Source organism: Argopecten irradians, chromosome 14, assembly GCF_041381155.1.
Source record: "Argopecten irradians isolate NY chromosome 14, Ai_NY, whole genome shotgun sequence".
Lineage (NCBI taxonomy): Eukaryota > Metazoa > Mollusca > Bivalvia > Pectinida > Pectinidae > Argopecten > Argopecten irradians.
The window spans coordinates 26694422-26722297 of record NC_091147.1 but is presented as its reverse complement, the minus strand read 5'-3'; the positions used below and the strand labels follow the sequence as shown (position 1 = coordinate 26722297).

General features: G+C 35.6%; 3 protein-coding genes across 3 annotated transcripts; all 3 read left to right on the top strand.

Moving 5' to 3' along the window:
- Positions 1-91: 91 nt before the first annotated feature.
- On the top strand, positions 92-13999 carry LOC138307767 (probable glutamate receptor). The gene is made up of 7 exons (XM_069248639.1): positions 92-322; positions 927-968; positions 3703-3879; positions 4667-4908; positions 8690-8772; positions 12764-13473; positions 13813-13999. Exons 1-7 carry the CDS (start codon positions 260-262, stop codon positions 13870-13872), a joined length of 1377 nt encoding a protein of 458 aa, XP_069104740.1. The 5' UTR covers positions 92-259; the 3' UTR covers positions 13873-13999.
- Positions 14000-19552: 5553 nt separating this feature from the next.
- LOC138307853 (uncharacterized) lies at positions 19553-20693 on the top strand. Its single transcript, XM_069248763.1, has 3 exons — positions 19553-19783; positions 20039-20125; positions 20417-20693. Exons 1-3 carry the CDS (start codon positions 19571-19573, stop codon positions 20567-20569), a joined length of 453 nt encoding a protein of 150 aa, XP_069104864.1. The 5' UTR covers positions 19553-19570; the 3' UTR covers positions 20570-20693.
- A 1101-nt stretch (positions 20694-21794) lies between these two features.
- LOC138307122 (cdc25-like protein phosphatase twine) lies at positions 21795-23269 on the top strand. Its single transcript, XM_069247753.1, has 4 exons — positions 21795-21809; positions 21851-21951; positions 22258-22375; positions 22871-23269. The coding sequence occupies exons 1-4, from the start codon at positions 21795-21797 to the stop codon at positions 23003-23005; spliced, it is 369 nt and encodes a 122-aa protein (XP_069103854.1). The 3' UTR covers positions 23006-23269.
- The last annotated feature ends 4607 nt before the right edge of the window (positions 23270-27876 follow it).

Genomic DNA, 27876 nt, shown 5'->3' with positions numbered 1-27876 from the left:
TACTGTAATTAATGAATGACCCGAACTTTCAATTAAATCTAATTTGATTACGGAGGGTCATATGACAAACCAAATCACGTGATTCCTAAAGAGGTGTGTGTGTAAGTTTCGAGTCGACGGATACACGTGTATTCGGGTAAAGACTGCGTTCCGGGTACCAGCATTGGCTTGTGAAATACGGACGCGGTATTGTCCTGGACCTAAATTTAGAGAATACAGCCGTACAGTTGGACGGAATTTATTCTGCTATAATATTACCATGGCAACAGGTGAAAACACGTGGTTTGTGGTAATGGTGTCCATCACTACTCTCGTTTCACAGGTATGTACGGATGGATGACAATCATGTGTAAAGCATATATGTAGGTAATCCTTAACCATAGTGATTGGAGAGAAATGAATCACTGAAATTGCCTTTAGAGACAATACATACATGTATAAGTTTATGCAAGAGCTTTTGAGGACCCACTTGGCTGCCCCAATATCGCTCTTTTGAGTGTTTGGTATCATGCATCTCCTACCCCCGCACAAATCCTGAATCCTGAATTCGCCCCTTCAGAGCTTATTTAGAGGGAACCTCTAAATGCCCGTTACGTTAATCTGTAAAAAGGATGTGTCGATGGAAAGTTATATACTACTACCAATAGACAAGTGTCTAGTGATGAACAATTTAGATATGTAATTATGCGTTCGTGGTAGTTACGCTATACATATTGTATTAGCATATACAGCTAATTGTAACAACAAACGTAATACACGTGCAATTACAAGATCACAATATGAAAGACGAGGGTCTCTGATAATTTTCGGCATAATGATCAATAAAACGTTGTTTGAAATATATTTAGTGTAGCGAGTATCAGCAGTTCGATGATAATACATTTGGCATATTTTCATTTATCAAATGTTTTATATCTTGCTTACAGGTCATGTGTGATGGCCCGGTATACAGAGTCACTACCATATTGGTAAGTTTTCCTTATTTAAAATTCGAACACCTTTGCTTCAGCTCAAACCGTCCGGATTTCGGTTTACCGGATTCTGTTGACTTATTAGCTCATTTTAAAAACCGTTCCTGATATTGCAACAATCCGGATTGTTTTTTGGGTTTTTTTTATGCAAGACTAAGTTGTACTTTATTAGCGGATAAGCTGAAACAGCTACGAAAGCGATCAGAAATTCAGCTTTATTATAATCTATTATTAGGACATGCAACATTTACATGTATATACAAACTATCTCCTGTATTTATAAGATATGCTATATGTAATAAGTATTGTAAAACGAACGCACCGATAGTGTCATTGAGTTGTACATTAGACATGTGTTCCGCCCCAGCCATATTGGTGGGCTGCTGTACGGTACTATGTTTAAAATAAACAACACATGAACCCACAGAGGCAACCATCGTTTATTACAATTGGCGACGAGCAAGTGGATTAGGTACCCAGAACACAAAGGATGGCTACTTTTAGGAAAATCGCCGGACGAGTTTAAAAGTGAAACGGAAGTTTGGAGCCAATACGTTGAACGGTTGGAACATTACTTCGCAGCCAACTAGATTACCGATGCAGGAAAAACAAAGGTCAGCTTTGTTATCGTTATGGCGGCAAAACGTATAAACTGAAAAGAAGTTTGGTAGCCCCGGCTAAACCGGGCGATAAAACATTTGATGAACTGAAAACTCTCGTATAAAACCATCAACATCCGAAACCTTCAGAAATCGTACAAAGGTACAAATTCCATAATAGATTCCGACAAAATGGCGAATCAGTTGCTAACTATGTAGCAGAATTACGTCGCTTAACAGAAGACTGTAATTTTGGGGACACTCTTGAAAGTATGCTCAGAGATCGATTGGTATGTGGTGTAAACGATGACAGGATTCAGAGGCGTCTGTTATCGATGGGCCAATTGACGTTCAAAATGGCACTGGACACAGCCAAGGTAACGGAAATGGCTAGCAAGAATGTGGCAGATCTACGGCAAACCAAATCAGCGACCACCCAATTACATAAGATTAGAAACAGGTCTAAATGCAAGCATGAACATGGTGCTAAAGTTATCAAAAGCAATGATGATAAGTATGAGTGCTCAGGGTGTGGGGGTAAACACCCAAGGGCTAAATGCAAATTCAAGGATGCGGAATGTTTTTCTTGTGGAAAGAAAGGACTCATTGCCAAGAATTGTCGATCAGGGAAGCAAAAGACACAAAAGCATGTGAAACACAAAATGACACGGAACAGTTTCGGGGATAAAAACGCTCAACTGGAACACACTACCTAAATGATAGTGATGATGACCACGGGGTTTATTCCATGTTTCGTCTATCCGAGGGTAATATAATATAAATTCTTTCATATGTGGATATGAAGGATAGGGATATTCTACCCGAGGGTCACAAAATGTAGTGAAACCCGAGGCTTGCCGAGGGTTTTGCAACATTTTGTGATTCCTCGGGTAGAATATCCCTATCCTTCATATCCACTTATGAAAGAGTATTTTTCTTTCATACCTCGACGTTTTATTGCAATTTTTCAACTATAATTTCCCGCCATTTTGAAATAAATTCAAAGAAATCCACAACCGGAAGATAATTTTCAATATATGAAAAATCACGTGATACTTTCAACAGAAATTCCGTTGTTTGCATCTTTTTTTTAAGTAAAACCAGTCATATTTGTGGAAAAAAATGTGGAAATAGAGATTTTGTTAACGCCGTGACGTCACAAGGCTTTACTGCATGGGTAGTCATGCAATGCAGCCTCAGGTGACATGAGTGTATTGCCCTGGACCAGCCAGTATTACACGTGTAGGTATGAAAGAATACATCGTATTAAGATATTCTATAGGTTTTTGAGATATTTCATTTATTTATACTATTAAAAAATGTTTCTAAAAAATGACAATTTGTCTTGTCATAACAATGAAACAAATATTGTCAACATTGTATGCCAATCACTATCGAGTCACGTGACAAACTAGTACATTTCTTTTGTGCAATCAAATTTCATATTTGCATGTATATGTTTTCCAAAAACAATCTGGATTTCCCTTTGTTCGTTAAAGATGCTCCACCGCCGACAGAGCATAAATGATATCCATCATTTGAACAATAATTGGTGTTTAATCGTGTATAAATATGTCTAATTAACACAAAAAATAATATGAAATAATTTATTTTGCATTTGGTACATGCGTAATCAGTACTTCATTCAATATAGGATATAGTGCCACGGAATATTTTCGGGATGCAATTAATTATTTTCCATAATTTTAACTTGAAGTAAAATTAGAAGCTCAAACGTTTCAAAGGTGGTAATAGTGTAATGTAACTTCTGTAACTGAAGAAAAATACTAAATCGTCTCCTTCCGTTTTTGATAGTGAAAAAATACCATTTGTCAGCGGTTGAGCATCTTTAATTTGGCAAGTTTAAATGACCCGGGGAGTTACATGTAAAACCAATGTGGCTGATTTCGGAAATATTGTGTTGACACATTGGCGGGCTGAGATCAGTGATGCGATAGTGCCAGGTTCGACATTGCGAGAAACGGCAGTTCGCAGAACGACAAAAATACGCTGATAATGTGTCAAAGTAACTAACACTGCACATATTGCTCTGTGGCATTATACGATGGACTGACATGGCCGAAATCAAGCCATTGTGTCATAATGAATTACAATCTATCTTTTTTTTGCAGCATGAACCTTATTTGGTTGGTATTTCTCCAATGAAAGGTTTTATTCCGGATTTACTGGATGAGATGTCGGCCATCTCCAACGCGACCTTTGTTGTAAATCATGTTGCTGACTACAAGTTTGGCACGAAAAACCCCGCAGGAGACTGGATCGGAATGATCGGAGAACTCACTTCAAATGTACGCTCTAAGTTTTTACATTAAGTGCAGGCCAGTAACTTAATCTGCAATCTTTCGTGTATATAATGTCTTACATTCGATCGGAAGTACTTCATTTCTTGTTTCTTATAGCAAGTTTAAAAATTGGCCGCTAGTTACTACTTTGTAAATGTAGTTTCGAGTTTACCCTGTTCAGCATAATGTAGTTTTTTTAGTCGCAATCATTTAATCTGGAAGTCTAGGAAATATGTGTCACATGTCGATTGAGCTGTCTCCCTTACCATAAGAATGCACGGTATCATCTGAATTAAAACAGATTTCATGACCAGGAACTTCGATCACAACTAACTTCCTGCTCCGGAGTTCTTTTGCTGTGTCACATTATACAATTGCATCATCTACGGAAGGGTAATTGTGAGTGGATGCCATCATACAGTTATTAGTTTTTAAAATAGTGTATGTGATATTCTACCACTAGCCTACATGATTATTTGTCGCACACTCGTGTAATTTACGAGGCCTTGACTTTCGTTTTTTTACCCTTAGATATTATATTTAATAAATAAAAACTATTGCTATAAGACATGATACACAACCAAATATTAATAAATGATTATGCATATATGCATATGTTATGCGGGTAACACCTTGGCATACTTTGTCATGTTTTATATGTACATTATGTCACAAAACGTACACCTTGATATCTGAGTGTTGCGGGTGAGTGTGTATACAAGTGTTTGTGTGTTGGTGTCCTTATATGCATACTGTGTTAAATGATAATACCATGTGATTGCTTTTGTTTCAGACAAGCGACATAGCTGCTGCAGCATTAACACTAACTGTAGAAAGACAACGTGCCGTCCACTTTTCACATCCTTTTCAAGAAAATTCGTTAAAAATTCTTGTAAAGAAACCGTCCATGGACATTCTATCAAAACTCATGAACGACGATGCTGCGTTGTTTTTCAAGCCACTTTCCGCCGGAGTGTGGATATCGGTGATCGCAGGATTTGCGGTTGTCTGTATTGTTCTCTACATCATCGGGAGGTGTGTGTCCTAAAGAATAATCTATGTAATTTTCTTATAAAAAAGAAAATGTATATTTCTTAAATATAACCTAAAATGGCATCCTTTATAATCCATGGGTTACCATCACTTCTGTTGTATATTCACCCCTGGGATATGTCATAGCATAACTGGAGGCTGTTCATGATGAGATAAAAATGGCCCATCAAAGGTCTGCAAAGACCTCCTTTAAAATTACCACACATTCAACCATAGAGTACCGTTTTTAATTCTTTACATGTATATCATACATCACATCCATATTTTTGTTCCTGAACTGTCTCAGGTTTTACTATGAGATAGTTTAGAATTCACGGAATGTACGTCATAAACATCACTAAGAGAACAACGTAATGGCTGCCGTGAGACCCGCCTCGTGGTAAGTTTTCCTCGGTTTGTATCTTTATCAGTCAACTTATTAAATATCAATGCCGTCTAAAGTACTTTGAATGTATTCAAGATTCATCGGCTGTTAGTGGATTTCTTACAGAATGTGTCATTATTTCAAACATCCAAGGACATTCATCGTTCGCTCGCAGATAAACATGGCTATCGTTAGGACTTCTACGTTGAAATACAACAAATTACACCTAAATTCACTCTTCTAGCATATTTCGATATTATAAATTGATTGTAAGCCATACCAATCTCGTTTGAACAGAGCTTGCTAAATGCCATGCAGGAACAACTTGTAGAACTTCAACAAGGGGGATATCATTAGGACAAAGAATTGTGCGGCTATCGATAGAACATAGCTTACTTAAATAATATAATTGTGTAATCAGGATGCGTAAAAGATGTAGGCAGTGCTTAATGAACTTTGGAAAAAAACCCATAACTGATGGTCCATCATGGAATTAGCTTACAGAACCAGACTGAATAGTATGTATGCAGATTCCTTAAAATGGAACCAGGAAATGTCACTTTTAAATGTGAAAAAAGTCGTATTCCAACCAAATTCTCGGGCACGTTATAAGAAAAGGCACGAGCAGAAACATGGCTCATGTAATTCATGGTTTAAATCAAAAGACATGTCATAGCATAGCATCAGAATGAATTTATGTTAAACCTCTTTTTATTGTCAAAATTTAAAAATAAGTATTAGGTACAAGTTTCCACAACTTAGAGAGCCTTTTCCTCACAAATAATTATTTACATAAGTATGCATGTACAATATAATATAGCAGTAAAGATATTTTCATATATAAATGTTGAGACATGGAAAGGGAGACAAAATGAATAATTTATTGTCAATTTATAATAAAATAGAGAAAAACAGAGAGAGGAATAAGGTAAAGAGAGAGGGAGTGATCATTTTTCACCAAATTTTAGTATTTCACTCGCGATTCATATAGGGAGAAGCACTCGTGAAAATATCAAAGTTTCTACCTCACTCGATTCATCAAGAAGGAATATTCTATTTAGTAATTATCGATTTCTCGTTTCCATTTACATTAGACTATCACTGACACTACTACTTCCGCCGAAGGTTATTCCATTCCGCCATTGTATGGTACAGAGTAACTTGCCCTTGCGATTATTTCTTCGCATTTTTGTGAGCATAACGTCATATTTCTACACAACAATATGATGTCATTTTCGCGCTGAAACTAATAATGTAAAAATCAAAATGATATTTTCACTGTCAATGCTGCATTCCGATTGGTTAAAAGCGTGTGAAAATATCACTGGAGTAAAGTATATTGCTTTTATGTTCACCGTAAAACCTTATATTTCACTCCGAAAGATTTAATAAATATTGTTCTAAGACAGAAATCACTTCCGATGGCGAAGACAGTGGTTACACATCACACATTCTTTATCCTGCTACTTTATCGATTGTCCATCATTCTATTCTTTAGTTTTTTTCTCCTTGTCACTCCAAGGTTGCTTTCTTTAAAAATACATTTCTCCAACGCCGTCAGCATAGGAAGGATGTTTTTATAACTTAATCAATATACGGTGAATATTATAATGGAACAATAAATGTGGTATAATGCATAGATTGAGAGATATATAGAGAATGAGTATAGTGTATGTAGGTTCTCTTGGTACCTTTATGTGTCGTATGTCATTCCGGAGTGTTGTGATAAAAAACAAAAACAAAAAACAAAAATAACACATACATGCCCGCCGGACAGCCATGTTGAATTTTGTCAATTTGAGTTTGCTACTGGTATTCCAGAAAGTACTAAAAGGGATCGTAGTACCCTTTCGTTCCATGCGCATATGCGGCTTTGATAGTTATGTTATTTCCCAGAAAGAATTTAAGGGATCATATTGCATATAGGTCCACCTTGGACCTTCTTGTTGTTCATATTTTTTTTTATTTTTTTTTTAATTGTGATAAAATTACGAGCACAGAAAAGACGAGAAGACAGAAAAGATAATTAATTTGACAGAAATATATGTGAGTATCAAGAATCTATATAATCTGTTGTTTGTTCTCTGGTGGTTCACGATCTCGTAAAATAACCAGCATTTCTTTTTCTATGTAAGCATTACAAAAACATATGATGTTGACATATATTTTAGAGTTTGTAACATACATTTCTTTGCTTTTACGATTGATATGTAAGTTTATGTATGTACCGTATATTCACATGTTCAATGTGCCAATTCTGAGTTTGTAACAATGATGATAGACTTCAGTATCTATATAAGTTACAAATGTTGGATTTACGTGTCTTTAAAATTTGATGATTCCTTGTATAAGAGTCGTTTCCATAATTAAGAAAGCCAGAGTGATATTTTGCCACAAAACACTTTTATTTTAGTAAAATACAAACCTTTTTGTTGCTAATTAGTGGGCTATAACTTTATGTTATGGATGAAACAAGTATAGAATACTGTAAAAATACATGAATATAATATCATATAGTAAAAATAAAGATATCAACACGGAATTCTATTTCGCTAACGTGTTCAGACCTTTCTTACACATATTTATTATATATGTATTGTAAATATGAGTGAATTTTATTTTTTCAGTAACTTCGTCAATGGCAGTCATTTACCCTTGCGCCCTCCAATGGTATTCTTTTTTCTGATTCTTGTTTTCAGAACGGTTCCAAATTTGGACTTTCTCAGCAAATTCCATCTCCATGTTTGCTGTAACAGAGAACTCGTTAAAGTGTTTTCTATGAAGGGATGTTATAAAGAAGTATTGTATGATAACGATATTTATACATTAATTGGACATATGGAGCACAAATAAAACATTTTGAAAAGATCCTACAAAAAAGAATATTCACTCATGAAACATGTCCTGACGTCAACACTGTTTTGTGTGTGTCCTAACGATATCCCCTTCTCTAAAGTCATTTATACAAGTTGAGTTGTTCCTGCTCGACATTTAGCAAACTCTGTTCTAAACGAGTTTGGTATGGCTTGTAAAACAATCAATTTAGAATATCGAAATATGCTAGGAAAGGGGATTTAGGGGTAATTTGCTGCATGTCCACATAAAAGTCCTAACGATAACCACGTTTGATCTGCGATCTGTTTGGAAAAAAACGGCACTTTCTGTATGAATGCCATTAACAGCCGATGAATCTTGAATACATTTAAAGTGCTTTAGACGGCATTGATATTTAATAAGTTGACTGATAAAGATACAAACCGAGGAAAACTTACCGCAAGGCGGTCCTCACGGCAGCCATTACGTTGTTCTCTTAGTAATGTTTGTGATGTACATTCCCTACCGTGGAATTGGATATAAAGTCAGTGATTGTAACTCTTGGAGGATTTTTATTTTGTACAGATATAGTCCTATACAAGAAAAGCTGTCTGAGGGCGGAGTCACGTGGGCAATGTGTGTCACGTGCGGAATTGCTTCGCTTCAAGGTTAGTACTTAGTCTTGTTCATTTACCCTTCATTCCTGTTGCCAAATTTGGTAGTTGCACTGATACACACCGACTAATGCGAGTACGCTTCGAATTCAAAAACTAATTCTATCTTAAATCTGACAATGCAAGTTAAAAACATGCATTTGAAATTAAAAAAATTATTAAAGATGCTCCACCGCTGACAAATAGTATTTTTTCACTATCAAAAACAGTAGCAGACGATTTAGTATTTTTCTTCAGTTACAAAAGTTACTTACTTTACGCCATTACCAACATTGAGAAGTTTTAGCTTCTAATTTTACTTCAAGATATGAAAAATAATTAATTGCATCCCTAAAAAACTCCATGGCACTATATCCTGTATGGAGTGAAGTACTGATTGTACATGCATCAAAGGAAAAATAATCTTTTTTATTTGATTTTTTTGTTAATTAGACATATATATACACGATTAAACACCAATTATTGTTCAAATGATGAATGTCATTTATGCTCTGTCGGCGGTGAAGCAACTTTAACGAAATATTTTTTTTCAAAAATTGTTTCTGAGACATCCCCTAGTTATGACAGTGTGGTATCTAAGGATGTGGCAGCCATTTTTCTTTTGCTCTGCTTAGTAACCTTCACTGACCAACCCCCTATATAAAGCACGGGACACTTGACACAAGTGTGTTATTCTAAACATTTCTCAGATACACATGCCCCGATATTGCAAATAACAATGTCAAATTGAAAATCAACATTGCACTCACCTGGCAATATTTCATTGAAGTAATAGGTGAATGTGTTGTCAGCTATATCTCAAAATATGTCCAATACGAACTAATAAAACACTTCAATATACACTAAGTTTTACACGTACATGTACATCGACACGTGTGTGTCCTTGATAGTTGTCGCTCTTTCATGTCAGGTACGTAGTCAGGTGTATATGGTCAGTTGAGTGCAACAAGTACGATGACATACGTGGAGATATGTGGACGGATTATTGTTTGGATTTCTATTCACTTGCGTTGAAATTTTATTTTGAGAAACTTCTAAATGACAACTTAGAGGAGTTGACATGTTTTCTTGCTAAAAAAGTCCCATATAGTTTTACAGGTGAGGGTTTGTTTAGCTATTTGTAGGTGATATATACTGTGGACTGCTAGGTGTATAGGTACATGAATGAGCGCACGTGTGTCGATTCACGCGCTTTATATAGGGGTCGGTGAGTCGTCGGAATGTAAAACAAAAATGGCTGTCCTCAACCGGGGAATATCTCATAAACGATTCTTGAACACTATACTTACTTTAAAAAAAATCATTTTAATAATTTTAACTTGCATTGTCAGCTTTAAGAGCATTTCCTAACAAGTTTCATAATGCATATTAAAGTTATATGTGCCGTAATTTTCATACTCACGAATTAAGGAGCGCTTTTAATATGTTATTCACCTCCAAAAGTTACCAACATTTTGAGAATTCCAATACTTTAATTTTGCAAGGACGAATAAATGCTAAAAATGACTTTTGGCAGTACTGCTAAAAATCATTATATGTTCATCTACATTGGAGTGAAATGAGTACATACAGTAAAATCGTGAAGCCATTTTTTGGTGTACAATTTCATGCCACATTTTTACAGTGTTATTAGTACAATGTAATTTTAAAGTGGTCTCCAGGTCTGTTTGATTTTAAAAATGCATAAGTCACAATTTATTTGTCGTGCATAAATTCTGTGTGCTAACTATTGTTCATTAAACATCATACATGTTTGTTTGTCTGTTTCAATTCTTTTCAAAGCTTAATTAATCAAACCTATGGTTTTTGTGTCGCTTGCAACGCAAGGGCGACACCTAGGTATCACTATGTCGGCGTCGGCGATAACTAAAGTATATATTGTCCGATTTCAACCAAACTTGGTATATTGCTTTATATCAATGAGATCTCAGAGGAGTTTGATATTGGTCAAAATCCGTTCTTATTTGCAAGAGTTACGGGACTTTAGAATCGTCAAAACAGATAAATCCATGGTTTCAGCTCGATAACTTTAGTATTTATTGTCCGATTTCAACCAAACTTGGTATATTGCTTTATATTAATGAGATCTTAGAGGGGTTCGATACTAGTCAAAATTCATAAATATTTGCAAGAGTTACGGGACTTGATAACTTCACCTAATTATTAACAAAACATATTAACTGTAAATAACTATTTTTGTGATGCTGCGCAGGCGACACATCCACTTCCGTGGAATTCTTGTCAATAGATTACTGAAGAAAAAAACAAGATGTCAAATTTTTCGCTCAGTTACGCCACATATAACTTTAAATGAAAGATAAGATATCACTTTAGGCCATTTTACGATCACTCAGTGTTAAGCAAGATACAATATGAGGATACTTTAGAACCATGTGCATATTTTATGACTTTTGATATCTAAAATTACCATGAGCCCAGAAAAAAATCGGATATTCTAAATAACATACAATGTGCAGCCGACCCTAAGGTATCTTCTGCAAAATATTTTGCATATCACTGGATGGCCTAAACCGTTCAAAGTGATAAGTCTCCTTTGGAATCTTAATTTAGTGGTTTCAACCATTTCACAGATTTAGAGCGACGTTTAGAGTAGAGCTTTATGTGGATTTGACATGTTCTGCTTTAGATGATTGTATCTTAGGGTCACATGAGCTGGATGAGGGCGATTAATTAGTAATATTCAATGAAAGGTGTCTTCTGTAAACTGTGTGTTTGGGTTTTCCATGTTTAAAGCAAGTGTTTAAGCTTTTTAAGTTTTACTTATGAGAGAATCTCAAGCAACACATACATTGCAAGCGTGTTGTTAGAATTGTGCCTGCTGTCCCATTTAATGATCGTAAAAGGCCACAAAATGTGGAACCTTTATTTCACGACTTAATAATAAATAATACCATGTATTCAAAATCCACTGTTCACCACAGGAGAGCATTATTTTGCAAATAACTGGTTGATAGTGACAGCAAAGCCTTCCTGAGAAAGAAACCTTCTCTATGATGTTTTACTAGGTACAGTAGCCACTACAATTGAGTTCCCAGATTAAGTCGCCTTTTCCGATCATTCAATGAGGCTGCAGGCACAATTCTAACATCATACCGGCAATGAAGGATGTTCTCTTTACATCTAAACACAGACGACAACAGCTTTAAAGTGACCCAGAAAATGTGACCCTAGGATGTAATCAACTGAAGTAGGATAATACAAATCAAGAGCTAAACATCATTTAAAGATTTGTAATGGTTGAAAAATTAAAGTATTTGTCTGTGAAATTCAGATCCAAATTAAGTCGCTTTTTACGATCATTTAAAAATATCGGTAACAAATAAAAATACATAGGGTTCTCTCTCTTGGATCTAAGTGGTACACTTCAAAAACGAACCACTTGCACAACAACGTGCATTGATATCGTCTATGTTAACTGAATGTTAAATATCAAAGAAACACAATTTAACAAAGCATGACAATTTATTCACTCGTGCCCTATTCGGGCCTCGAACTCACGATCACTCACGGGAATGTGGCGCAGTGGTAGAAGGTGCAGATATGTTTGGCTAGGCGATTGGGTGCCGTAGATCGTGAGTTCGAGGCCCGGATAGGGCAAGAGTCAATAAATTGTCATGCTTTGTTAAATTGTGTTTCTATGATATTTAATTGAATGTTAGATACAAATAAAATGCCTTTGGTTGTAACCTAGCCAACAACCGGTCATTATATCTTAACGGTCCTTTAATGTATGCAGATGTACATAACTTTCTTTTGAAAAGGTCAAAAATATTTTTGTTGCACTTTTTTGGTTTTCGCATCAATTGATAACAAGTTCCCATTCAGGACATATATTGATAATGACACTTTAGTAGAAAATCTCTATTGCTGGCACATTATTCTTGTATTTGAAGATTGGCACAACCTATATCATTACCTTTTTAATAAAGCATACAATACATTCAAATGGCATTTATTTTTATAGGAATGCGAAATATGCCAGCGTCATTCTCCGGCCAAATCCTGGTGTCCTGTTCTCTCCTTTTTACACTCCTTCTTGTATCGATGTATTCAGCATCGCTGGTTGGATTCGTCTCGGCACAGAACAACAACGGCAAGCTACCTTTCAGAACATTTAGGGATTTAGTCGAGCAGAGAGAATATCAATACGGCACGTTCGGTGGAGGTAGTACCTATAAATTCTTTACTGAATCGAAAGGCAAAACTGAGATGAAGATCGGAGCCTATCTTAGGCTAAATCCTAACAACGTTGTGGCAAATACACAAGCGGGTGTAGAACGAGTACGCAATGGGAAGTATGCGTTTATAATGGAATCGGGAAGTGCCGAGTACATGGCCTCAAAGTCCTGTGATTTGATGGTCGTTGGGAATCCTATCAGAGAGACGACGTATAATTTCGCCTGTCGACAAAACACAAACATCTGTGACCAACTGAACATAGCCATTCTACAGTTGAAAATGAACGGGAAAATGGACGAGTTAAAGAGGAAATGGTGGAGCGGGCCTTGCGGATTTCCAGAAACAAACTCGATGGATAGTTCCGACAGCGGGACCTCTTTGGGAACCCCAATAGATTTGAAGCGTTTTACCTTTCCTTTGATTATCTTTGTCCTAGGTGTTGTGTTGAGTGTTGTGATGCTACTAATAGAAATTTATCTTCCGAAATTTGCAGGGGTAAGTACATACAATTTCCTGAATAAATTCTTATAGTCCCTGGATATCATGTCGGAGTGTGTCTCCTTGTGATAGCGTAGCATTTTATAGAGCATGGTACCGAAGACACCGAACAGCACACTTCACCCAATCACACTATAATAACAAGGGTGAACATTTCAGTAATATCATGGAATATTTTCTTTAATTTTACTCTTTTGGACATTACTTAATTTTTTTCAAAACATTTAAAAACTTTACCAAAAGCCTTTTAAACGCGATCGTTTCCAAACATACTGATTCCATAACAGAATAAAATGGTTTTGTATGATCTCATTTGTCAACGTTTATCTTTTTCAGCAACTTCACGTAAAGAGAACGTCTGATGACACATTGTTCGCCGGACAAATGCATACATGATCGTGGTTCAGCCATAAAGAGCTTCCGTCATCCATCATCTACATACATTGGGTATTGCATTGGCTCAATCGGAAGACCTCGCCCACTTCTGAACGTTCGGAACATCTCGTCTTATACGTCTAGCAATGTAGAAATTTCGAGAAATTCAAATTTGGACGTTATTTGGATGCTGTAGTATTCTGTAGTTCAACCTCCATAAAAAAACTATTGCTCCATCATTCACTGTTCCCGATACAAAATATCGCTTTTATTGATTTAGAAAATCAGTTCATACATTCATATGGTTATATACTGACAAATAAAATAGTTCTTGTAATCATCACAAAGTTTGTTGTTGTTTTTAAGCGTTATGATTACCAAATGATACGAGGAATCTCGAAGTTATGCAGGAGCACAAACACAGCAATAGCGACGAATGGCTCTCAGGCGCCAGTACTGTATCGCACGAAATATTCGCTTTGTAGAACCTTTCGATGTTTTCCTGATTGCTGTGAAGCCACGAATATAAAAGCAACAAGAATTGCTTGATGTAATATGGTCAGCATTGGTCAATCGGCTAACAGTCGATATATATATATCCGCAACAAAATATAAAGGTTTCTTAAAAACATTTATATTAACATCAGAATATATATATATACCGATATGTACCGGTATATATACCGATGGCCTTCGATAAAGTTACAACACCAAACATATGCTAGATTTCCTGCGTAATATAAGATTCAGTGAAGAGTCATTTCACTGTTGCCGCCTGACGCAATGATAGTCAACTACGTATACCGCGCGGTATTTAGGACGACAGCAGAAAACATAAGACGACCCGCGTTATGAAAATTAATATTTTATTTATTTTCATGATATTATTCAGAAGGTGATGATAAATGTAGTATTAACTGTAAGTTAATAACTTTTGCGACTCTACAAAATTATCGATCTCGTTTTACATTCCCATTTTAGAAATTAAAAGCCAGTGGGCCTTTAATCCGAATCCCCAAACCATGGAAAAACTTATTCACGAATATTTCTTGTTTTTGGGCTTTATATCGGATGACAATTCGATGTACTTACAGGGTGTCCCAAAAACATGTCCCGACTTTGACGAGTAATAAATTTTGCAATACTAAACTTTTTTTGAAAATTCAAAATGATGTGGAAAGTAGGAGAATAATTTTGATGTTTGAGGGGTCCAGGGGTTTCCCCCGGGAAAGAAAATACGATTTAGAATGGCTGAGATGAGCTTTACAATGTATTTTGTTGAATTTGCGAGCGCCGAAGACGCAAGATTTTGTTGTTTGGGGGGGGGGGGGGGGGGGGGGGTCCGGGGATCTCCCTCGAGAAAAATATTACGATTTGGAATGGCTGAGATGAGCTTTAATTTATTTTATTTCAAACCATCGGCACATTGTTGTGTAACTCAAAATAACAACGTTTTCAACCCTTCAACCTTTCTTCAATGCTAATGTTAATTCTTTAGTAGTCTATCAGAACTGGACCAAAAAGTTGCCGGTCAAAGGACCAGTTGCATAGCAAAAAATGTCTGCCCTACTTTATAAAGTTGGCGCTCATGGGCAGACGGACAGGCGTTAATTTCGAACGCTGGTGCAATGGACTAAACAGGCTCATAACATATACACATTGTGTACATATAGCTGGGTTTGTTAAAACAATATCTTTTTAATATTTATTTTTCGTGAAGGAAATGTTCCGACAAGACAATAATAATACAGTAAGAATTGTATTCCGTCTTTGCATATTACAGAGTTAGCTCCCTTGCGGGCAGGTATCGATTGTTACGTCATTATCTTGTGAGCGCAATTCACGTCGTTATCTCCGAAAGGTATGACGTTACGCCAATCTCTCCCAGGGTTCATTGTGGTCCCCACATTCACCTCAAGGTGATATTTTGGGAACCGCAATGCACCCTCGGAGAGATTGGCGTTACGCTTGCAAACTCATGACGTCACAATCAATACCTACCCGCAAGAGTAGATAACTCTGTAATATGCAAATACGGAATAAGGGAGATCTAGGTCCTAGAATACACACATAAAAAAACACCACTAAAGAATAACGATTAAATTTATTATTTTAAAAGACGTTGCGTGAGGTCGACGAAATCTGATAAATATAATGTATTTGATATCCACATTGTCCCGGTAAATCTACTCTCTTTGACATATTGATATATAAAAGAGAGTATATGTTTACCGCGGAGGGATCGGAGAAGTAGTTACCATTAATATCAATGGACCCCCCAGAGTGTCGTAAGACCATTTAAGGCGTTTTATGGGTCTCGGTCAAAAATCGGTAAAAATCATTTTCTACATAATAAGGGCGCAGCCCTTCGGGCACGAAGTGCAAAGCACTTCTAAGGTAACGCATACATGAAAAAAAATAAGAAAAATCACTATCTTCAAAATTCAATCCTACACACTGACAGCTTCAGTTTGCGGCCGCCATTTTTTTTTTATCCGCTGTAAAAAAATCCCATCGATGCTTGAAGTAAGCTGATTATATAATCAAGCGATTCAAACGCTTTTAAGATCCGACGAACGTAATCTTCATCCGGCAGAAGCTCAGTGCTATTGCTCTTTATTTGCAAGCGTAAAAGTGATAGACTGCCGTCCGATATACTCACTTGACCAAAAACGGTATATCTGTTACTGAAATAAAAGTTTCTTTCTTCTCTAATGTTAGTTTCCTTCTCAAATGGGGGGTTTGGGACAAAGATAATGTGTGAACATATGAATAAAAAATAAACAGAAAATTCGGTTCTATTATTTTAATAAATTGAGCTTTTAAACATGGTATAATTAATGCTTACTGAACCATCTGGCGGCGCCCTGTAAGGCCTTGCCTTCAGTCATATTACTATACACGTATAGTACTATACACATTTGTAACTGGGATGGCGGATTTCAATGTTTTTCGTAAAGTCGGCTAAAAGTATATCATCGATGGACAGTCGATATTATAACATAATCATGTTGCTGATATAAGTATTTCTTCACCTTCAACAGCATTTATGTAATCACGTACATTATCACGCGAAAAAATCACGTGAAGAAATATATGGTGTGCGTGTAGCAGCCATGCACATTTACATTCCTCTTATAATTCATAATTAATGTACATGTGTACACGTAAGTGTTTAGAACATTTTTAGTTTCGTTGCCGTGGCCAATATCTAAATCCCCGTGCCCAAAGTGATGCCACACGTTTATTGTATGTTTGGCCTGGAGTAGACGTTACATTTTTGAAACTAATGATCTCGTTTTGTTCCATGTAATCAAAACTGAGCAAGTACAATTTTATTCTTTTAATTAAAACTGTAACAAATGACTGTCAAAAAACTATGTCATCCGCCCATACTAAAGAATATCACACTACACACTAACAGAAGTCACTTGTCACAAAAACTCTTGGTAACGTTTAACTTATTCGTGTCCTTTATACAAGGGGAAGTAACTCCCAGATGTTTGTTAAACAAGTAGTATAGATCGACAAGAAACACAAGATTTAGAGTTACAGTTGTATTTATGGTCTATAACAGTACTATGAATTTTCCATACTATTTATCGTGTTAACTAGCTGTTCACATGACTCAGAACAATTTTTTTTTCTGTCTGGAACATTATTGATATTTTCCTGGACATTGGTACAAGATACAAGATACCAGAGCTTTTACTTAACGTCGCATATTCAGTAACAACATATTATCTCTGTAGAACTATTATTGCCTCAAACAAAGTAAGAATACAAAAAAAAAATAAAAAAGTAAGTAAGCAAGCATGTATTATAAGACAATGTTAGTAAAGACAAAATAAGGTACTGTGTATCACAGAAAAGCAGGTTAACGGGTATATAGAATTATGTATGACCCTTTCGCTACATTGCGTAATGTTAGAATACGAGAATAAAGTCATTGCTACTACAAGTATTTTGATTTTGAAAATTGATTTTAAAGTTCACTGTCAAATCAAACGGAAACAAGTGTCTATAGACAGTACCGGATCAGGTAAGACAGGCACGGAACTAGTAAACATGATCTGACAGAAAGACACAAAGATACAAATGTAACAAAGAATTTCAATTCAATACAACATATGTACATGTATGCTAATGAATAGATACAATTGCAACACATCAATTGATACCTTCATTATTTATTAATTTTGTTGCCTCATACAATGTATATATATTTTCCTAAACAATTTAAGTCTTTTATATTTCTTACTCTTAACAAATCTATTATCTTATAATCCAGCAGTACTTCTTTGTACATTTTCCGTTACATTTTTATATTTAGCGTATTACGTTGAAGGATATATTCGTCTTAAATTTCACTTAAAGCACACTTACTACAAAAACCGTCTTATTCTTGATAAGGTAAAGATAATTAAGAATTGCTCTGAATTATTCGTAAAATAAACTCTAATTTCGGCAGTTAGTCTAGGTGTGATAAGTGATTAACATCGCTTACTGATAGTGTTAACTCGATATCGAGTTCCCCGGCGGCGGTAATTAATTAGAAATCCAATTAGTGGCACGCGCTCTCCCGGTCGATACTCGTCATTAACAATGTTAATTAATGCCTAAAGGTGAGCACTGGTCAGTTTCACAGGTAACTTGACCATCACTGGTAGTTAAGGTAAATGTCTGTGTTACTTAGTGAGGGTGTCAATCGACTGAGTAAAATGTATTTCCTTCCTATCATATATACGAGAAACGTTCAATATTTTAGTATCAGACATCGTGTACATTGCAATAACTTTCAAAAGAGAAAGCGAAAGAAATTACGTCTACGTTGAAGACTTCAAGACCTGCACAAAATCAGAGAAGCGGCAGACAAGGTTTGTCAAAATTCCATTAAATCAAATGTACATTTTATCAAATGAGTATAATTGAAAATATTTAAGATTACTCAATTGAAATAATATCAAAATCCGTGTCTTGTAAAATGAATTGAATTACATGTATTTTACTACACTGTGTATTTTGAAGGGACAAGGGGAGTGAGTGGTAGATAATGAAATGGTAAATAATAAATTAAAGGAATGTGAATTGACAAGAACCCTTCCTGATTCACGTATTACCTGGGCATTTAAGTAGGAATATCTAAAACTCACAAGAGATGTGAATTATTGTTTGACAACAGACAATTTTATATGCATTTCCAATTACTTTGACAGTTTGTCATATTCAAACTATGAAGGGGCGTGGCTACAGATCGGCCCCGCCCCCTCGCATAAATATGTATGTACAGGCAGATGACACTGATTAATCCTAACAGTGACAGTCTCTCAAAAACAAAATAACCAACTCTAAATCATAAACATTTAAACACAATTCTCGTATCAGTGTAGTCAGCTTGGGGTTTAATGTCAGACTTACGATGTTTAGTAACAGAACTTAACATGTCAATATTCTGGTATTATGTTTTAAGACATGATTAACAAACATTAATCTTTTACTGCAAATTAAACCTCAAACGGAGACCAGACAAACATACAAACAGATGCAAGTTAATTGTAGAAGACCCTGTTATTCATTCAAAGAAATCTACTATTTAAGGTAATATATATAGGAGCTTTCTATTTTCTTAAAATGGGAAAACCACCTTTCGCAAAAAAAAAAAAAAAGAAGTTCAATAATTGTTGTGATTTGATTGCAAAAATGTCATTTTTTATAACAGATGGATTCACCATTGACCTTTAGCCCATGTGGTATACCATTACCCTTGACCTTTGCCCCTTTCCGAACTCCATCACCTATTGCATTCACCCCGTGTCGCAGCCTTGACTTTAATGATGATGAGGTGGAATCCGAGATGACCCCGGAAGTGAAAAAGGGGTTCCGTCAACTTTTTAATGGCGAGGATTCAGGGTTTGGAACGGATGATGAGAATGTAAGTAAACATTGATATTGAATATAATTATGTTGTTTAGTTTTGTGATGATGGATTTGACGTATTAAAAATCACAAACAATCTCGAACATCATGCTCTACATGCTGTATTGGTAAAACTAGATGTATAAAAATAACAATAAAATAACAATAATGCAAAATGGCCGCCATCTTGCATTTAGAAAGCAAATCAAAGTTTTTTTTTTAATTTGATGAAACAAAAAGCATGCCATTATAATTCTTATAATTTTTACAGCTCTCGCCGGAATACGATGAATTACTAGAGTTGTCGCCCCTGAATTTCAACACGCTGCTCAACCCCGATTCATCCAGCAATATAATGGTATGTAAATCTAACAAAAAGTCGTGTGTTTTAATATTACAGAGTTGTCTTGGCGATACGCAAAGTAGGTCATTAACTTTTTTTTTCACATATATAGATAAGTAAGAAGTGGTGTGTCAAGCCATTTCGTCGTAGAAAAAAAAAAGTTTCAAATTGGGTCCCAACATAAATTTATGAATGGGTATATAAAGTATAAAGTGCGTGTATATTGTTTGCTGAATTGTCATATTTGTACAAATTGTACAAGTTGTTTGACATAACAGTTAATGGGAAAAGGTATAACATTTTCAGACCAGGAGGGAAAAAGGCAATAGTTTCACAAGGCAACTGATTTCTGGCAAGCGTCCCAGAGATGAAGAAGATGATTCTCCAATTCCATCATCAAAGTCACAGAGAAAGGGAGAAGCTGTTTTTACGAAGTCTCTGACGTTTGGGGTAAGCTAGATAATTGATAATGATAAAACAATAACACAAACAACAACAAACAAATCACACAAACAACAACAAACAAACAAATAAAAGCTCAAACTAGGAAAACGTTTAATGTACGATTTCCAAATGGATTAATTTGCCGAAATGTGTATACTCACTCTCTACTTTCCTGTTTTAGGCTATATCTGTGACGTCACCACCAAAGAGAGCTGATGACGTAATGGATATTGTAAATCGTTTTGTAGACGAGGAGGATTTGATAGGTGACGGAAGTGACCAGTTTTGTTTACCGACCGTCAGGGGTAAACACCAGGACCTCAAATCTATATCGCCTGATACGGTATGTGGTATTCTTGTTTTCTGTTATATGTATATTTTCATATTTATCTCAAATATGTACAAGAAGTAACAAAGTCAGGAGTTGTTTTTTTTTCTTAGGTTTTTTACTTAGGTTTTTTACTTAGTTGTTTTTTACTTAGGTTTTTTACTTTGGTTTTTTACTTAGGTTTTTTACTTAGGTTTACTTAGGTTTTTTTACTTAAGTTGTTTTTTACTTAGGTTTTTTACTTTGGTTTTTTACTTAGGTTTTCCACTTACGTTTTTTACTTAGGTTTACTTAGGTTTTTTTCTTAGTTTTTTTACTTTGGTTGTTCACTAAGGTTTTTTACTTAGGTTTACTTAGGTTTTTTACTTTGTTTTTTTACTTAGGTTTTTTACTTTGTTTTTTTTTTACTTAGTTTTTTTACTTAGGTTTTTTCATAGGAAGGTTGAAGTTAGTTGCGAGTTCCTAGTTCCTAGGTCCGTTTAAATTAAACGGAACTCGGGTCTGGTTCCTAGTTCCGTTTATTAAACGGAACTAGGAACTAGGAACTAGGAACTAGGAACTCGCAACCAACTTCAGCCCTCCTTTTTCATAGCATTATTTTGTTCCTGCAAATTAAATGATTAATTTTGACCGGGACAGAAATGCCTCGTGCGATTTATAAGATAAAATTTATTATTATTTTTTTTTATATATATACATACAGATGGTTAATATCTTGACAGGGAGGTATGATGACGTCATCGGCAGTTTCCGCATCATTGACTGCAGATACCCATATGAGTACAACGGAGGCCATATCAAGGTTAGTATAAACTCAGCAACGAAGAAGCACAAAAAAGTAAGAATTTTGAGAAGAAAAGGACAAAGAAGCATTTAAACTCTCACTGTACCAATTTTTAGCTATCTTTTGTAATGGCAAATATTGTTGTAATTTGCAGAACGCCGAGAACCTTTACACACGTGACCAGGTCCAGCAGCTGCTGTATAATAGTCGGAATTATGACGTCACCGGAAGAAGAAACATCCTCATCTTTCACTGTGAATTTTCGTCAGAGAGAGGACCTAAAATGTAAGCGTATCTCTTAATGTTAAGCCAACGTAATGCGGCGTATGACTAGCTGTTAAGGGTATGAAATTACATAATATAAAGCTGTACTTATTTTCATAGCTTTGATAAGCTAAACGTCGTAATGACGTAATTATTGTGAATGCCTGGGCACGGACTGCCCACGATGTGTATCTATACATGTCAATGGTGTTTCATATTAGAGATAAAATAATGATATTTACATAAATGTATTGATATACATGTTATATAAAGTAAGGTAAAAGTGATCAAATTTTTTATTTGAATTATATTGTTATTTTTTGTCAGGATGCGATTTTTGAGGACACAGGACCGTGCCCAAAACGAGGCCAACTACCCGGCCTTGACCTACCCCGAAGTGTACCTTCTGGAAGGAGGATACAAGGCTTTCTACCACACAGAAAAGGTGATTACCCGCTAATAGGCCTATATACATATGTATTGCATTATCATTGTTCACAGAGAAAATATTTTAGATTACACTTATATCATCATTAATCACAATTCCGTGCGTTTGACAAGGCGAATTGATAAAGCATACCGTATTTGTAAATTATTTTCAGTATCTTATTTAAAAGAAATGCAAATTGGTTACAAGGATTGGCGAAATGACACATTCCGATCTATGTTACGACAGCTGTGTACTTATCACCTGTTGTTTGTCAGATTCCAGGAACCATGTCCATCTACATATTTTGGATATTTAAGAAAATCATTAGATATCAATTGTAGACTATTTACTTTCTTCAAGTGATGAGCATCTTTCATCCACAATTAAATATTGACTACAACACCCAAAAGGACAAAGTGTAAATAAAATTTACCAATCCTCCTGTAATTACGAAACACGACGACTTAGCTTGCATTTATTAACACTGTGACGTAATTCATTTTCTTGCAGACTTTATGCCAACCGATGGATTACAAGCCAATGCTACATCAAGGTCACTCAGACGAATTACGTCACTTCCGGGCTCGATCCAAATCCTGGACAGCAGGCGAAAAGCACCAGAAACAATCCAGGCTTTATATCTAGTCATGAATCTACCAAAGGATCGTTCAAATTAATATAAGAGATCTAGTTACTTTCACAATGACAAACGACAAACTTCTTTAGTTTCTGGTACAGCGCGTTCCATTACAGATACAGCGGGTTCGTACCAGTTGTATCTGCAAATGGAACGCACGGATCTTGATCGATCCAAGTATTTACTCAAAAGGAGGTGCCTGTATGACTATATAATTGATAGCCTGTGATTTTTGATCATTTGACAAGTGTATTTATACCGTACTAAGAAGATCACGTGACATTATTATTATGTAGAAGTGCTATGTATTTAAGTGCTATGTAATGTATATGTAATGATTATGTATCGTTGTGTTACTGTCATATATGTAGTTTTGTGTGATGAATGCAAATAAAACATCGTAAAAAATTTTGTCAATTTGGTCATTATTTCCAATGTTAACAGCATTTCAAAATCGTGTAGAATTTTCCTAGTCGACATTATATCGATTAGGGCTGCAGTCTGCAGTACATGGCTGGATTTTACCGACATGTTACCACTATAGGACTCCATCTCTTGGCCACGGGTTCGAAAACCCTGCAGGTAGGGCGTAAGAATTGTACCTGCTGCCCCTATTGCAGGATCGTAAAAGGCGACTAAATTTAGGATCTTATATTTTCTCTTCTTCCTAACTAACTTTATCATTCCTAATGCCTCCCTTGGCACCGCCTCACTTTTTGCCTTGAGTTGAGCGTTCGCCCCTGTGAGGAAGGCTCTGGGTTCTGTCCCCTGGCCGAGACACACCAAAGTCTATAAAAGTGGTAGTTTCTTCTCCTGCTTAGCGCTCAGCATACAGGGAGTGGGACGACTGGTTCGCCCGTTGTCAGTATAATGTGACCGGGTGGGGTGTGTTGCTTGGTGTCTTCGGCGGCATGCTTCAGTGATATAGCACTATAAAAAGGGCAACAGTTCCACTATACAACACAACATGAACATACCGCAGTCTCCCAAAACACGCACCTCGCATAACATACACACAACACACCGCATACATGGGAGGCCGTCCTTACATGACCATAGCTGTTAATAGGACGTTAATTAATCAAACAAACAAACAAACATCGAAATACGTATGCTAGGTAGATCTGTGATATGTTCCTCTCGACTGAAAATCACAGCTTTGATATTTGGACTCTATATTGACAAATCGAAACACAGTATTTACCATGAAAATGCTGTTTTGACGGTAATACATTTTTTGACATATAGAGCCAAAAATGTCATATTACGCAAACTTTTCATTTCCCCCCATTTTACCTTGATTGCAAAACGCGTTTGGCTTAGAAGGCTGGTTGCGAGTTCCTAGTTCCGTTTAGCATGTTGCTGATATGAATATTTTTTTCACCTTCAACAGCATTTATGTAATCACGTACATGAAGCTCACGTGAATATCACGCGAAAAAATTCACGTGAAGAAATATATGGTGTGCGTGTAGCAGCCATGCACATTTACATTCCTCTTATAATTTATAATTAATGTACATTTGTACACGTAAGTGTTTAGAACATTTTAGTTTCGTTGCCGTGGCCAATATCTAAATCCCTGTACCCAAGGTGATGCCACGTTTATTGATTTTTTTTTTCTTTGATGTATGTTTGGCCTGGAGTAGACGTTACATTTTTTAAAAAATGTTCTCGTTTTGTTCCATGTAATCAACACAGAGCTTGTACAATTGTATTCTTTTAATTAAAACTGTAACAAATGACTGTCAAAAAAACTATGTCACCCCTCCTTACTAAGGCCCGGTCCCACTGAAGAGCGGATTAATTTCGAATGAATTTAGGTTACAAATTTTGGCCGTTCGTTGTCATCCGCAACAAACTTGGCTAAAAATAACAAATTTTCAAGTATATATTACGGATATGTTAATAACATTCTGCGAAGTTATTACGAACAAATGCGGATATTTCACGAATAAAAACGAATACGATAACGGATGCTCTCCCGTGAGGGTTATGAATATATAACGCATATATTGAGAAAACAGATCTTCAGTATTGCGATTGTTACGGAAATATTACGAATCTATTAATAATGCATTGCGCAGATGTAGCGGAAAGAACGGTTGTATTGCGCATGTTGGGCATCTGAATTACGGTAGGAAAAGAAGTGCACTCGGGCCTTTGGATATCGCTTTTCACAACAACACGACTGCTACAAAGATAAACAAGCTGCAACTTTCATCCCACATCCCCCAAATACAAAGAACGTCCATTCTGCTTCAAATTCAAATCAAAGCAAAAAACTTTTTTTCTTCTCTGTCTTTGAATTAATTTCATGATTTGAAAAAGTTGATTGATATGTTGTTGGGTACCATTGTTATGTTGCATTGGTATTATTGCCGAGGACCCATTATTACACCTGTACCTGACGGACTGAAAATAATAGATAAATATGTGAGTTTTTGCCATATTCATACAGTAGTTTTGGTTTACGCAACACGTTTGTTATACATTCGCAAATTATTCTCAAATCAAATGCAAAACAGACGCAATACAAACGATGAACTCAAAATACATTCATTACAAATTATTTTGATTCGTGATGTCAACGTGATAGGTACGCTATATATTCGATTTACACACTGTCCTACAAATATACATGTAGTTCGCTATAAAGCCGCAAAACCCTGTCATTTGCGGATATACAGCGCATATAATAAGCATGTATCGAGTATATATTGCGAGCGAATAGCGTATCTAAAGCGAATGATTTCCGCAATCATAATTTTGTGCAGTTCAAAAATCCTGGGAACGGAAAAACACGCCATTGCGGATAATTACGGACGTGTGCGGATGTTGGGCGACAGATACAAAACGATTTACGAATGTTGCGTATGTTCAGCAAATATCAGCCAATTTTGTGCGCAATGCATTCGCAAATCTTCCTAAACGCCAGTGGGACCGGGCTTTTTAGAATATCACACTACACACTAACAGAAGTCACTTATCACAAAAACTCTTGGTAACCGCAATGCGATGTTTACCTTATTCGTGTTCTTTATACAAGGGGAAGTAACTCCCAGATGTTTGTTAAACAAGTAGTGTAGATCGACGAGAAACACAGTTACAGTTGTATTTATGGTCTATAACTGTCACTCTTTTTGCCATAGTGAAAACTGTTTAAGTGTTGTACACATTTTTGCGTCTGTCTGAGGTTTAAAATTTCTTATTTTTCCAGTTATAAAGTTGTAGCACTGGAAATAGCTTTAATTACAAATGTTAAGGTGTATACATGTAAGCTCGAAATATGCCGAATCATTCCGGACTCTTCCGAACATCGTCGCGACAATCTCGAAGTAACACGAGAGTTGTGAAACCAAGAGAAAATATCAACATTTTTATAAGAAAAAAAACCCCATGTGATCGGCCTCAGCAGACTGGACCTACAAAGAAAATATTACTCGCACATTACAATACACCACTACGTGCAGGTCGTGTCGACGTCAGGCGCTTTATTCAAAACCAGGAATATATGATTCCTATATTTCGGCTCTCTTATAGACCGACATAATTATTATGCTTTTGGGGAGCTTTATCATCAAGTTACAGTCAATACTCAAATATCAAATGTTTAAGCGACTTATCGTTACAGTGAATTTAGCATGAAATATAACTTTACTACAGATAACACTGCCGTTTATACGATTGGCATGCATATCTAGATATAACGCATTTTGTGCATAGCCCCCCCCCCCTTTTTTTCTCTCTCTATATGTTCTAAGTAGTTCAATAGAGGAAGACAACTTTAAAAAGGTTAATTCAGTTATTTTCAGATGGTGTGAAAAAATAATAATTTAGCTCATAAATATTGACAAAAAAGAACGCATTTTCGGTTTTTAATATATGATTTTCGAGGGAAAAAAACAAGGACATTTTCTTATTTTTGTGTTCTCAAAAATCATATTAAAGCAAACATGCCGGACCACCATAATATAATATTTAAACTTTATTTTATGCAAAAAATAAGTGCAGTACATTATAGATTTATGTAACAATACTATGAATTCCCCATACTGTTTATCGTGTTACGTAACTAGCTGTTCACATGACTCAGAACAATTTTTTTCTGTCTGGAACATTATTAATATTTTCCTGGATATTGGTACAAGATACAAGCTACCAGAACTTTTACTTAACGTTAACGTTGCATATTCAGTTACAAAAAATATTAGCTCTGTAGAGCTATTACTGCGACAAACAAAGTAAGAATACAATAAATAAATAAATAAATAAATAAATAAATAAATAAGCAAGCATGTTTACTAAGACAATGTCAGCAAAGACAAAATAGGGTACTGTGTATCACAGAAAAGCAGGTTAATGGGTATATGGAATTATGTATGACCCTTTCGCTACATTGCGTAATGTTAGAATACGAGAATAAAGTCATTGCTAAGACATGTATTTTGAAGAAAAAAAATGATTTTAAAGTTCACTGTCAAATTCAACGGAAACAGGTGTCTATAGACAGTACCGGATCAGGTAAGACAGGCACGGAACTAGTAAACATGATCTGACGGAAAGACATAAAGATACAAATGTAACAAAGAATTTCAATTCAATACAACATATGTACATGTATGCTAATGAATAAATACAATTGCAACACATCAATTGATACCTTCATTATTTATTAATTTTGTTGCCTCATACAATGTATTATATATTTTCCTAAACAATTTAAGTTTTTATTTTATATTTCTTACTCTTAACAAATCTATTATCTTATATTCCAGCAGTACTTCTTTGTACATTTTCCGTTACATTTTTATATTTAGCGTATTACGTTGAAGGATATATTCGTCTTAAATTTCACTCAAAGCACACTTACTACAAA